General features: G+C 42.5%; 1 protein-coding gene across 1 annotated transcript; it reads right to left on the bottom strand.

Annotated features, from left to right (window-relative positions):
- Window positions 1–6,386: 6,386 nt before the first annotated feature.
- Window positions 6,387–10,486, bottom strand: TOB1 (transducer of ERBB2, 1). Its single transcript, XM_029213283.1, has 2 exons — window positions 10,174–10,486; window positions 6,387–8,323 (listed from the first exon to the last, which is right to left on the bottom strand). Exon 2 carries the CDS (start codon window positions 8,177–8,179, stop codon window positions 7,145–7,147), a length of 1,035 nt encoding a protein of 344 aa, XP_029069116.1. The 5' UTR covers window positions 8,180–8,323; window positions 10,174–10,486; the 3' UTR covers window positions 6,387–7,144.
- Between the last annotated feature and the right edge of the window lie 2,636 nt (window positions 10,487–13,122).

Raw genomic sequence — 13,122 nt, 5'->3', positions numbered from 1 at the left:
AGAAAGGCTGCCCAGGGATTGCAACTTTCTTAAGTATTGGATTGAAATGGTTTAGGGATCCCCATCATGTTTCCTGAAAATAGAAAGGAGTTAGCAGAAAGAAGTCACAAAGACTCTATAGAGCTTTAAAACGAATTGGGACTTCCCTGGCAGTCCTGTGGTTCAGACTCCACGCTTCCACTGCAGGGGGTGCGGGATCGATCCCTGGTTCAGCGGTGTGGCCAAAAAAAAGAATGGCAGGTAGTTTACAAAACAAGGAGTGTTCTTTTTTAAGAAAAGAGTTCTGAGGTCAGTAGGCAGATCTGGATTATCAGTGAACAGATATGATCATTACAAAACAAATCAAAATCCAACCTTCATCCTTACTAGAAATGAATCCATGGATGGTGGAAGGGTGGCCAGGAAAAGCCATCTGAAAGGAGTACCTGCATTTAGTTCAAAACAGAAAAAGGAACTGTGCCTAGAACTACTGAACCCGTGTCACAGGGCATCTGGACTCGGAATTAAAAGAGACAATTTTAGGGTCCTATGATTCCACTTCTTAAACCATACTCATAGAAGGAGTATCCAGTGCTCATGTCTATCAGCACCCAGTGGTCATCAGTTTATACCCATCTGCTTGAAACCAAGCTAGGTGGATACCGTGTCTACGCTTGTCCTATTTCTTTCTGGCCTAAAGGAAGTACAAAATTGTTTTGAATTAGAATGTAGTTTGGGGAAATATCACAACCTAGCTTTCACGCTCCAAAGGAGGCTATGGTGCCATATTCTCCCAGCTCTCTCAACAGCACTAAGGAAGGAAGAGAAAAGGAGACTCAGGAGCTGTCAAAGGGCATGTGGAGAACCAGTTTTTAAAAATAGCTGCAACCTGGTGGTTGGGAAAGAAGTTTATGTTTGACTTTCACATTTAGTACAAAAAAAAAAACCCATAAAAGCAATGTCTAGCTTATTTTGTAAATGTGGTTTTTCCACAATTATTTTTGAAACACTTGAGTGTATAGACAGAAGGGATGCGACCCACAGTATATGCCAAGGTTTGTCTAAAAATATTTTACACCTGTTCTCTGTTCTGCACGCTGGTCATATTTTATCAGTGAAGTAAAGTGCTCATAATGCCAGACGAGGAATGTGTTTTTCCTTCCAAGTCCTCAATGTTTTTCCCTCCTGTAAAGCAAACCTCCTTTTCTACCTGCACTAAAATAAAGCTAGAACCATTACCCACATGACACATCTACCACCAGAGCTACATTTCAACTCCTATTCCTGAGCAGTACTGTTTAGGAACAACCATTTCAATACTTTTCACAGCAGTGTGGACACTTTAGCAAACATTTTTGGCTGCCCCCAAAAGGAACGCCAACTTGTATACTGGGTTTAAATCAACTTGCTGATTGTATAAAAAAGAATGCTGAAACACTGGTTTCCCTATCAGCGACTTAAAACTAGAAAACAAACTCAGTGGTATTTATTACTGAAACATGAATAGAATAGCTTTTACGATATTACTGTAAAATTTTTATTTAATTCTCTGTTGATGCAAATAACAGACTGGACAACAAAATGTTGACTATAATAAAGACAGTTATGGTCTTCATTTACTTTTTTGATTTCAAAGGGCAACACAACAAATATGGACCTCGTGGCTTCTAGATACTGTAAGCCCCTAAGAACACATTACAATTCTTCATAGCAAGGTGACGGCTTCCTCAAAACTCTGTCAGGAAGTGTACTGATGTCACTGTACTTACTTTGCAGATGAAGAAACGGAGCCATCTGAGTCAAATTACTTAATACACTTAAGGAAGGAATTAGACCCATAATTTCCAGTAGCCTCCAGACACGAGCTGCTTCCCAATGGTTTTTTTCCAAGGTTTGCCTAATTGTAAGATGATCTCAAAGCTCCACTTACAGACTATATTTATGAAGCGCGTGTTCGAAAATAGAAATCTTAGAACTCAAATATTGAGAAATGGTTAGTAGAGGTTTACTATTCACAAGTCAAATACCATTACTGACAAGACTTTTAGCCTAATCTAAACCTCCAAAAGCCCATCTAGTGGTTCAGCAATATTTGGTCCAATCAAATTCTAACTAACCCAAATTCAAAATAGTAGGCACTTAGTATAACAAGATTTAATCCATATAGAAACTACAGAAATTCTTCTGAGCTTTTTTTTTTAATTAATTGATTATTTTTTTATTTATTTTATTTTTGGCTGTGTTGGGTCTTCGTTGCTGTGCGGGCTTTCTCTAGTTGTGGTGAGCGGGGGCTACTCTTTGGTGAGGCGCACGGGCTTCTCATTGCGGTGGCTTCTCTTGTTGCAGAGCACGGGCTCTAGGCGCGCAGGCTTCAGTAGTTGTGGCTTGTGGGCTCTAGAGCGCAGGCTCAGTAGTTGTGGCGCACGGGCTTAGTTGCTCCGTGACATGTGGGATCTTTCCGGACCAGGGATCGAACCCATGTCCCCTGGCATTGGCAGGCGGCTCCTTAACCACTGCTCCACCAGGGAAGTCCCTTCTGAGCTATTTTTAAACTGAGTTTTGTTTATTGTGCAGTTTAAACATGTTCAAAACTAATAGCAACAATAAAGGGAATGTAAGTTCATTCATAATAGCACATGCTTCTAAAATGTGACCACTTCTCATTTTAAACCAAAATGTATTGATCTTTTTTAAGAACGTCTTTCAGAATCAGTTTGAAATAAGAGGTCATTTGGTTTCCTTAAGGTTTAAAAATAAAAGCAAAAAGACTAGTTATCACAACATCTATACATATAGAAATCGTGAATTACAAAGGTGTGCCTTAAGATCGTTTTTCAAAGTAACTTAAATCATACGAACTGGAAACACATTGTTGAAGACTGTTTTGATAGTTTACTTGGCCTTTCCTTACATCGTTTATCAACAGCACAGGTAAGGAATGTGTGTGAAAATAGCTCCAGGAGGTCAATGTTTACAATTTTACTTAGAAGTAATAGGGCCACTGAATCTACAGCTCTTACTCAATCTGAAGGGATCATCCAGCGGTTCCAATATAAGAGAAGTAATCAACACAGCTGAATTAAGGAAATCAACAAAATTAGAGCATTCGTATGACTTAATGATTTCTAAAAACATTTCCAGATAGCCCGTAACTATAGTTTGTGGCCACTGGAAATACAAAGCATCTCTCTCAAAACATCATGACTGGAGAATGGCTAAGAGCCTCCCACTAGACCCTTCTCGTTAACACTCTTGTAGAGAGATTCTACAAGTCATGTGGCTAATACATCAAAAATGGTCTTATTCCCCTGACTTCAAATTAGAGGAGCGACCAGTTGGAGGGAACAAAGCATAGAACTTAAGACCAAGAACTCTGGAACCAGAGTTCCCAACTCTACCACTTACTGGCCATGAAATATCAAGCCGTGTCTCGGCCCTTCTTCTGTAAACTGGGTTAGAACTGTGCATGGCAGATAGCAAATGATATATAAGTATTTGACTGAATGATTTAAAACATTAAAAAAGTACAAGGGTTGTACTAATTTTCCAACTGTATGCACGCAGACATTGGTCCTAGGTCCTTTATTCCCTAGGTCCGCCAGGGAATTCCCGGTCCTAGGTCCTTTAAACATGAAGATACATTCCTGTGGGAGTTCCCTGGTGGTCTAGTGGTTAGGATTTGGAAGCCGTGGCCCAGGTTCAGTCCCTGGTCGGGGAACTGAGATCCCACAAGCTGTGTGGCACAGTCAAAAAAATATATAATAAAAAAATAAAACAATAAAACATAATTAAGAAAAAAAACCCAATGATATCTTCCTAATATAACAAAAAAACTGAAAAACTCTGATCTAAAGTGACCTCCTGGGCCAAATGGATTAAAGCATCAGCTTACTGACACACTATAATGGCTTTTATTAAGCAATGGCAATTTTACAACCTTGTCTTCTAATAAGGTTTTTCCCCTCTTATCTGATCTTGTACTAGAGTACTGTTATCCTGCTTCTGACACATGCATGTATTCTAGGCAAGGAAATATATTGGATGTGCCATACCTATGCTACTTTCTGTTTGTGTAGGAAGGTCTCCAACCAGCATTTTACTTCATTAGTTTAAGTTATGTGCAAAAAGAGGTACAGTTGACCCTTGAACTGTGTGGGTCCACTTATATGTGGATTTTTTTCAGTAGCACGTACTATAATACTACATGATCTGCGGTTGGTGGAATCCTCAATGCAGAACCGCAGGTATGGAGGGCTGACTATAAGTTACACATGGATTTTCGGCTGAGTGGAGGGTGGGTGCCCCTCCTAACCCCCGTGCTGTTCAAGGCTCAACTGTACTTTATTTTCTCTGTATGTTACACTGACTTATTTTAAAATAACTTAAGTCTTGAAGATTTGTTAGATTAAATCTCTCAGTTAAAATGTGGGTACATACGAGAATGATATTAACACCAATACACATTAGAAAAACACTTTAAATTCAGGGCAACTTTAGTTTCACCTTCAAAAACTACGAAGTTAATCACAGTAAACAGTGTTACCTTTAAGGAGGCATTTTGACTCAAGGTCTACATTTGCCATCTAATATAGGTTAAAGTTATTAAAAGGAGATTTAACAATACACCTGATTTTAGAAGATGGGAAACAAAGGGACACCAGGATAGGGCCATTCAGAGGCTGCCACAGTACCTATAGGTATAGAAGACAAAAAAATGGAAAAACACCTTTAAGATAACTAACTTATCAAAATTGTAAACTAAAAGTCTCCACACAAGAGGGTCAAAAGTGTGACGGCAGTGGGGGAAAAAAGACTAGGGACTAAGGTGTAAACTTTTCTAAGGTTTTCTAAGGGGTGCCAGGAAACCAATCAAGATAAAATTGAGTTAACTTTTTCAGCACCAAACCAACATATGTACCAATATTTAATTTCCCTAAGATTTTTTTTGCCAGTACACACATCCCCAAGATCTGATATTCACACTTACATTAAGCTCAATTATTTAAAATCTGAATATATGTATTAGTGTTCCAGATAGTTACAAATTCTATTGTGTATCTATTGGCCAGTTGCCTTTTGATTTTTAGAAAAAGTTAACTTGAGCCTTTCTTCATTTATAAAAAGGCAGTTTTCTTCCAGTTAAGTCTATGATATCTTCACCCAAAAGTTTCTAGTAGAAACTAGTGCTTAAAACCATTACTCTGTTCTTAGATCTATTCAAACTTTGTGATCACAAAAGCACATAACTGATAGCATAGGCAGACCAATCTCTGCTAGTTCCAGTCACTACCCCAATACTTCTTCATAACCTCATTCTGTCCACTAAAGGACAAAGGCCTCACCATGGAGCTGACAGAACAGCTTAGCTCTGTTATTTCCAGTGCTTGTTTCCTTAAAACTTTTTATTGTTCTAAACCGAGAGGGTAACAGACAAAAGGCTTTTGTAGACTGGTGTCCAAAAAATTCATTTGAGACCAAATTTATTTCACAAGTAACCCAGACAGTGCTGGTTTCTTACTAAAAAAGCAGAGAAAGTTATTCTTCCAATTCAAGACGATTTTCTCCCCAATACGATGTCAACACTGTATCAATGGACATCTAAACAGTGAAATGACTCATTATTTTAGCTTAAAGATAGTCTCACCCTTCCACCTCATCACTTACAAAAAAAAAAAAAAAAAAAGACTCCATCCTTAACGAGCCACCACAATTTGACAGATTATGACTAATCTTTGATGTCCCAAACCAGCAGGTTGGCTATGTGCTTGCAAAAACAAAACCAACCCAAAAACTGTGCGTCAACTTTTTTGCTAGGAAAATGCACACAAATACTAATATAAATACCTGTCCAATCTTGAATAGATTTTAATCATCAATCCTCCAGCTAACTACGATGACTAAACTCAGTGTTAAGGATTAGTAAAAACAGACCTAAATCTTCTTTTTAAATAGTTAGGTCAGCTGCTTCGTCAAGCAAGTTTTCTGAGCTATTCATCTCCCATGCAGAAATAGAAAACTGATCCAATGGTTTCTTTCTCCATATACATTTCAAATAAATCCTCTCAGTTTACATGAGTGAATTTCATTTTATCACCTGACTCTGTCTTAGATGTCAGCATGACACATTTTAATAGGGTTGACTCGCCTTAGCATACCACCCCTATAGTGGGGAGACAAGATGCGGATGGACAGAGTTAGCTGCTAAACACAATAAAGCCGTCCCAAGCAGGCTTTAGGACAACTTTTTACGTGGCAAACTACTATCTGTGCACTGGTGGAGCAACAGCTTTCCATCATTCCCTTGTGATTCAACGAGTCAGATCCTTCTGCCTTATCGGCATTTACAACATCATAATTCCAGAATTAGATCTTTGGCAAAGGCTTAAAAACAAAGACCACGATGAACATTTTTAATTTTAAAGAATTTTAATACAAACTTAATATAAACTATTTCAGTCCCTCTTAACATGTAAGACACTGACTCAAAATACTTTTATACCGTTTTTTTCAAGTATTGCACAATATAGGTACAAAATTAATATTTACGATTACATTTTCTTCCATAATATATAGCAAAAATCTTTAAACCTTTAACAGAAAATACATTTTTTTGAAAAAGCAAATATTCGTACATTTTCATTCCACCACTAAAGGAATATCCTGTACACAATTTAGAAGAGGTGATGTCTTTAAGATGGATAATTTACAATTTCAGTAAAAAAAATACCACATGAAGCTGCTGCTGTCACAGGTCACTGTAGTAAAAAGATATAAATGCAATACCATGTCGTAGAAACAATATATATATCCTCTGGTATTTTACAAACTTTGTACTAAATTAAATTATACAATTAGAAAAGACCAATAAACCCACTTATTAGTGCCAATTTTTTATATATAAAAAAAAAATCAGCCATGTCCTTGCTATATCTTAAATACTGTAAGAGGCCATATCTGAGAGTATACTTTAAAATATACAGTCAGTATAAAATAACTTTGTGCTTGGTTGGCAATGAAAAATGATGCATGTTTTATTTTTGTAACCAAGCTTGAATGTATCCTTACTATAAGCTTAAAAAAAAAAAAATCTCAAGGAGGTTATAAAAAAAAAAACATCCCCCTTGGGTCCGAGCATTTTAACTTGTACAATACATCTTTTCTTTTTTTAGTTAGCCATAACAGGCTGGAATTGCTGGTTAGAATACTGCATGTTATTCAAGCTAAAATTCAAGCCATCTACAAAAGACTTCTCGTTGAGGCCTCCGTAGGCCGCAAACACATCAAAGGCATTACTGTACTGGAGAGGACTGAGGTTAAGGGGGCTGTCACCTGGGAACATTCCACTGGTACTACTACCTTGACCCTGCATATTAGGAAAAATAAATTCCTTGGCGTTAGGAGAAAGAGCGGAGGTTTTCTGCTGTTGCTGCTGCTGTGGTGGTGGTGACGGCGGTGGCTGGGGTGGCTGTTGCTGTTGCCGTGGCTTCTGCTGGTTACCCAGGCCAAGCCCATACAGAGAGTGCACTGAGGAAGAGATGGCTTTCTGCTTCAAGAGGTCATTCACATTCAAGCCGAGGTTGATAGGAGAAGTACGTGCAACCTTGTTGCTTCGGCCACTATTCTTCATTTTGGTAGAGCCGAACTTGGTGGCAGCAAAAGTGGCAGTGGTAAAGGTTAAAGGCTGAGTGGACCGGGGCATGAAGGTAGGGCTTACAGCAGCAGAGTGACCAAAGGGAGGAGATGGAGAGCTGGACACCGATGAGGCTGGGTCACTTATGGGCATAAAAACCTGGGCCTCTGGGTTAAAGCTGTTTTTGATCTCCTTATCCAACTCACATCCATTTTCATTATTATCATCCACATAAAGCACCTTCACTGGTCCCTTTTCACCAATTTGGTAGGAAACCTCAAATGGGTCGATCCAAACACTAAGATCCTGCGGCAGATTGCCGCGAACATCATCAATGTCCAAACCACTCTCTTTGGATGCTTGTTCAATCACTGGGTCCACCTTCTCCCCTACGTGTATACATCTAAACCCTGATCCTTTGTATGGCTTTTCAGGATACCAGTGCCCTTCATATTTCTTCTTAAGAAGTCTTTCGAGCTCTTCACCAAAAATGTTGACACGTCTCCTGGGAAGCTTATTGTACAGATATGAAATAATAAAATTTAGTGCTACTTGGATTTCAAGCTGCATAGCTGCTATGCCACAAAATTAGGTTTGTGTTTCAACTCCCCCCCCCAAGACACACACAAAAGTGTTCAGTTTGTGGCAGAGAAACAAATTTTCATTCAAAGTGCTGGTATTAGTAGATATCCTTCACCTTGAGTGGTCTTGTTCCTTAAAACAAACAAAACAAAAGGAGACATGTCCACATAAGATAAATGTTAAGTCTCACAACCTTTTTTTTACCCCCAGAGTAATTTCACTTTTGAAAAAGTCTAATAGGCTAGAAAGTCTGAAAAATATAATCAGCACAAAATATAGGAACTTACAATCGAAAATTATTTACTGAAGATCCAAATCTCAAGGGAAAACAGGATTTTCAGTTAAAACAACATTAAAAATAAACCCTATTATTTACTTTCTGTTTCTGAATAGAGTTCTAAGAGGAAAAATATTCCCAGAATATACAGCATATTTCTTCTTTTTCTTCCTGCAGTTCTCAAAAGAATATTTATTGGAAACTAAACTCAGCATACCTATCTATATACATACACACATATAATATATACATATATATATGCTAGTTTTAGAAGTTGGTCATACTCCTATTCATCAACTTAGAAGTGAATTCTGTATTTCAGTTCATTTTGGATATATACTGCTTAAATCTTCTTCATCATTAAACATCTCAAAACTTGAGAAGTTAGGAAAATTATTTTAATTTCCAAAGCACATGATAGTAAAGTTAAAGGAATTAAATACAAAATGAATTGCCATCCTAGTGAACAACAATTATGAACCAAATTATCCTACACAGTTGCTGTTTTAAATATACTAAGGGCACATAATGTAATACTCGAGCTTCTCTATGCTTTTCTTTTCAATGTGTATTTTTCTAAATCTGAAAATACCTCTTGGGTATCAAGTATAACATAAGAAACAATTAATTTCAAACTTTATTGATTATTCTGTTTAAAGGGCAGGGTTTCTGAGTTTTATTCTGATTTTCAAAGCCACCTCCCTCCCTCATGGTAAGAGAACAGCCGGAGAGGCATGTACGATAAGGTCGACCTTTAAACGTTTGCTGGATCAGCACTGGGTGGGGATAAGAAAAGACCAAGGGCAAACAAGATATTTGCAGATCTATTTGTACACTGAGGTTGATTCAAAAGGACATTTAAAAAAATCAAGTTGGTATTAATCCATCTGTCTCATTTTCCATATTCGTGGTGACAAAGGGAAAAGAATCCCCGGCTTCCCCCCAACTACACTTTCCAAGCCGAAAGCCCGAGTGCTGGCAAAGGCAGCTGATTAAGCCAAAATGCTTGAAGGTGCAGTCGAGCGAAATTCAGATTCGGCGTAAGGTAGTTTCAAAGCAACGCCTTAAAGACAGGAGCGTGAAGAATTACATAAACAGCCAGTTGGGTCTCATTAGATTTCTGCTCACAGCCCTCGGAGCCTAAGCAAGTCTCCTCCCCCAAGGAGGAGGTGGAGGAAGGCCACGAGAAATGGAAAAGCAACCACTCGGGGCCCGGGGGCCGGACACCGGGCGGGTCGCGCCGCCGGCCGCACAGGGTCAGCCGCTCCCCTCCCCCCGCCGTAACCCGACCTGCCGCTCCCTGCACCCCCCGCGCCCCGAGGCTCCTGGGACCCAGCCAGAGCCCGGGGAGCACCGGATCCCCGGCACCATTTTCGGGCCCGGCGGCCACCGGCCCCGAGGACCCCAGCGCTCCCCTCGAGCTAGCCGCTGCTCCCGGGCGCCCCAATCCCCGATTCCCGTCAACTCGACCCCGGCCGCCCTTCCCCGGTCACCCGGCCCAGCTGAGCCCGACGCGCCGGCCGACCCCACCTGCGGCCCCCGGGCACGCCGGGGCCCCTCGGAGCCGCCTCAGGCCGGGTGTCGGGAGCGGCTCCCCTCCTCGCCCGGGCCTTGACGCCTCCGTCCCGAGCCCCGAAGGCCCGGGGCTCTACGCCGCTGCAGCCCCTCCTCCTCCTGACCCCGCCCGCCGCCCATCGATACTTACGGGTTGCTAACACCACAGACCCGGCCGCTGGGCGGACAAGGGGCGGCAGGGCGGGGGCACGGGAGGGTAGGCGGCTGCAAGCTGGCCGGGCCGAGGGCACGCCGACGCCGCCGGGCGGAGATTGCGGAGGACGAGGGCCTCAGGAGCTCGCCCCTTCTGGCTCGGAGTGGCGAGGACGGGATCAGGCAAGCGCGCTCACTTCTCCACACAGCCCGGTGCCCGGCCCAGCGTCCCCGTAGAGCGCGTAGTCCGCGCCGGGCCAGAGCTTCGCTCCTTCTGCCGCGGCGCGCGCCCCGCCTCTCATTTTATATTCTCCTCCCCGCCCCCATCCCCTCCCGTAGGGATGCGCGCGCCCGCCCCGCGTCCCACAGCTCCGGGCGGTGTCACCATTCCCCGCCCTCACACCCTGCAACGGAGACCCTGGCCGGCTGGCTCCGCCCCTGCCCTGCCCCCGGACGCCATTGGCCAGGTCCCGCCGGCCCATGTCCTGACGGGCGGCGGAGGGCCGGGTGGACAAGGCCACACCTCTCGGGCTGCAGGGTGGCCAATGAGCCGATGATCTGGAGTCACTGTGGGCGGGATCAAGAGAAGATTTGGAAAGGGATTGGGGGAGAGACTTGCCAGTGAGGGCTACAGAGTGGGTTGGGACAGCTGACTCAGTCTAGGCAGAGAGCGCCGGGGAGAAGGGGGGAGGGGAGTGAAGCTGGGGGCGAAGCGGCTGGGGAAAAAGAGGAGGAGAGCGCAAGACCCCGAGAGGGAGGGGGGAATTTACAAAGAATGTCTCACCCGAGTGGGACTGTGGCTGGGGAAAATCCCACTCGTGGACGAGTTACCAAATCGGCCTCCAGTGCACCCAGGAGAGCCTAGAAAAAGGGCGAACTGTGACGGGGACTCGTGTACCCGATTAATTGAATATTAATCACCTCAAGGGCCTAGGCCAACTGCCATCCAGAGCGGGGAGGGGTGGGCAACCGCAAAACCCAGAGCTGCCGTGCCAGGCTGGGGGTGGGGAAGAGACCACCTGGCCACACCTCCCGCCCAGGTGAACTGCCTCCGCTTCCCACATCAGACCTCCCCGTGCGACCCGGCAGCAACTCGGACGTGGGGGTGGCTTGAGACTAAGAAGAATCACATTTTATTCCGAATGTCCCAATCCAGGCCTCCATGCCAAATTGCGTACGTATCTAAGTATATATATGTAAGCATGCGTGTATTTCAAGAGCCTACTTTAACATAAACACACATAATAAACACGGTGCCTTCCTGTATTGTACATTTAAGATAATTTTCAGTTGAAATATGGGCGAGTAAATAGGGCGCGGGGAAAGAGAGGGACTCAAAGGGGGCGGGCAAGCGCTCTTTTCCACAACCTGCAGCACAGAAATACACGAAGTTACACTGGGAGCGGAACCAAGCTTCCCTCGCGGCTAAAAATATTACTCACAGGTAGCAACGACGCCTGATTGGCCACGCTTCTCCCTTAGCAACCAGGCGATTGGCTGTCTGGTATCCAGGAGACCGACGTCGAACTCTCTCGGGGAAAAGGGAGAGAAAGTCTAGGGGGAGGGAAGGGTAGGAGGAGGAAAAAGAGGAGCAATGAATGAAACGCCCGTCGCCTGGCCTTCCCCTCTCCCCTTTCCTCTGCGCTCAAGGAGTGCTTCCTGGAAAAAAACACCAGTTGGGGCGCTGCCTTCCCCTCAAAACGGAGGGGCCGGCACTCTCAAGCTGCTATAAGGAAGTTAAACCGCAATTCACCAAGGAGTGGGGTGTTCGCGAAGCCAGCTGTGTAGACCAGTTATGCTCCTCGGGCACAAACTCGTTTTATGGACGCGAAATCTCGTCGTAGCTTTTTTCCCCCAAACTGACTCTCTTGTCCCCCTCTCCTCCCCTTTTAGAAGAAACCGAACTGAAAAAAAGGATATTTATTTCTAAAGTCCCAAAGTGTGTGAGAGGAGGAGGGAAGACGGGTTTGGGAAACAGGCTGAGGGTGGGAGTGGTCAGGTGACTGATTTCTTGTTTATTGTACTAGTTTAGATTCCTAAAACGAAGGCAGGGTTTTTAAAGAACATAGAAGTTTTACTCAAGTTCTGCTTTCCTAGTGTTTGGGTTTTTCAGTTGTAAACGAGGAAGAGTGAGATTTTGGTTGTGAAAGTACGGAAGCATTTTAAATTAAAACGCGCCTTCCTCTGCATCAAAAAAATTTATATTACTCGTTCAGTATTGTCTTCTTTTTGCTCATTTGTATTTTTTTTCTATAACGAATATTAATTCCATTTGTTTTTAATAAATGAGTTATTTTTAAATTTTTATATTTAGTTGAGCACAGAAATTACAAGAATATAGGATATTTTGGGAATGGTTTACTCAGAAGAACACTTGATTTTTCGTGTGCTCCAGAGCATAATTTCCCTTTCCATTAGGCAAGTAATATTACTGTACCAAACATCCAGAATTGCAGGACCAAGAATCGGCCATGTGTCTTGATTTGTAATTTGGAAAATGTATCACTATAATTAGAGGAGCATATCAGAGGAGCATATGCTTGTCTGAGATTAATATGTCTAACTAAAGATAGATGAATTGTAATTTTGTAAAGCTTATCTATACTTTTCAGGAATTCTCTAAAGGGAAGACAGAGATTCACTTTTCTGAATCTATAATCTCAGGTTTAAAATTTGAGAGCAGTCAAATATTGATTAAATATTAGTAGTGGTAAATAGAATTTTTAAATCAGAAATTTAGATATAAAACATTTATGGGTTATTGCTGCTCAGCTCAAGGGTATGAGAGGGTTTCAAACCAAATATAAATACAAACACACACACAGTGAGGCCCCGTGGCACACAGGAAAAAGTACTGAAGAGCAGACATTGGGAAATCTGAATTTCACCCATTTCTCAACTTTTAGTTCTCTCATCTATAAATATTTATTGGATTAATCTCTTAACT

This window comes from Monodon monoceros, unplaced genomic scaffold (genome assembly GCF_005190385.1).
Source record: "Monodon monoceros isolate NGI ecotype Baffin Bay Population unplaced genomic scaffold, NGI_Narwhal_1 Super_Scaffold_9, whole genome shotgun sequence".
In the NCBI taxonomy this organism is placed as follows: domain Eukaryota; kingdom Metazoa; phylum Chordata; class Mammalia; order Artiodactyla; family Monodontidae; genus Monodon; species Monodon monoceros.
This window is presented reverse-complemented; position numbering and strand designations above follow the sequence as displayed.

Excerpts from the sequence above, each read along its gene's own strand:
- TOB1 (XM_029213283.1), bottom strand. The coding sequence starts at position 8,179 with ATGCAGCTTGAAATCCAAGTAGCACTAAATTTTATTATTTCATATCTG.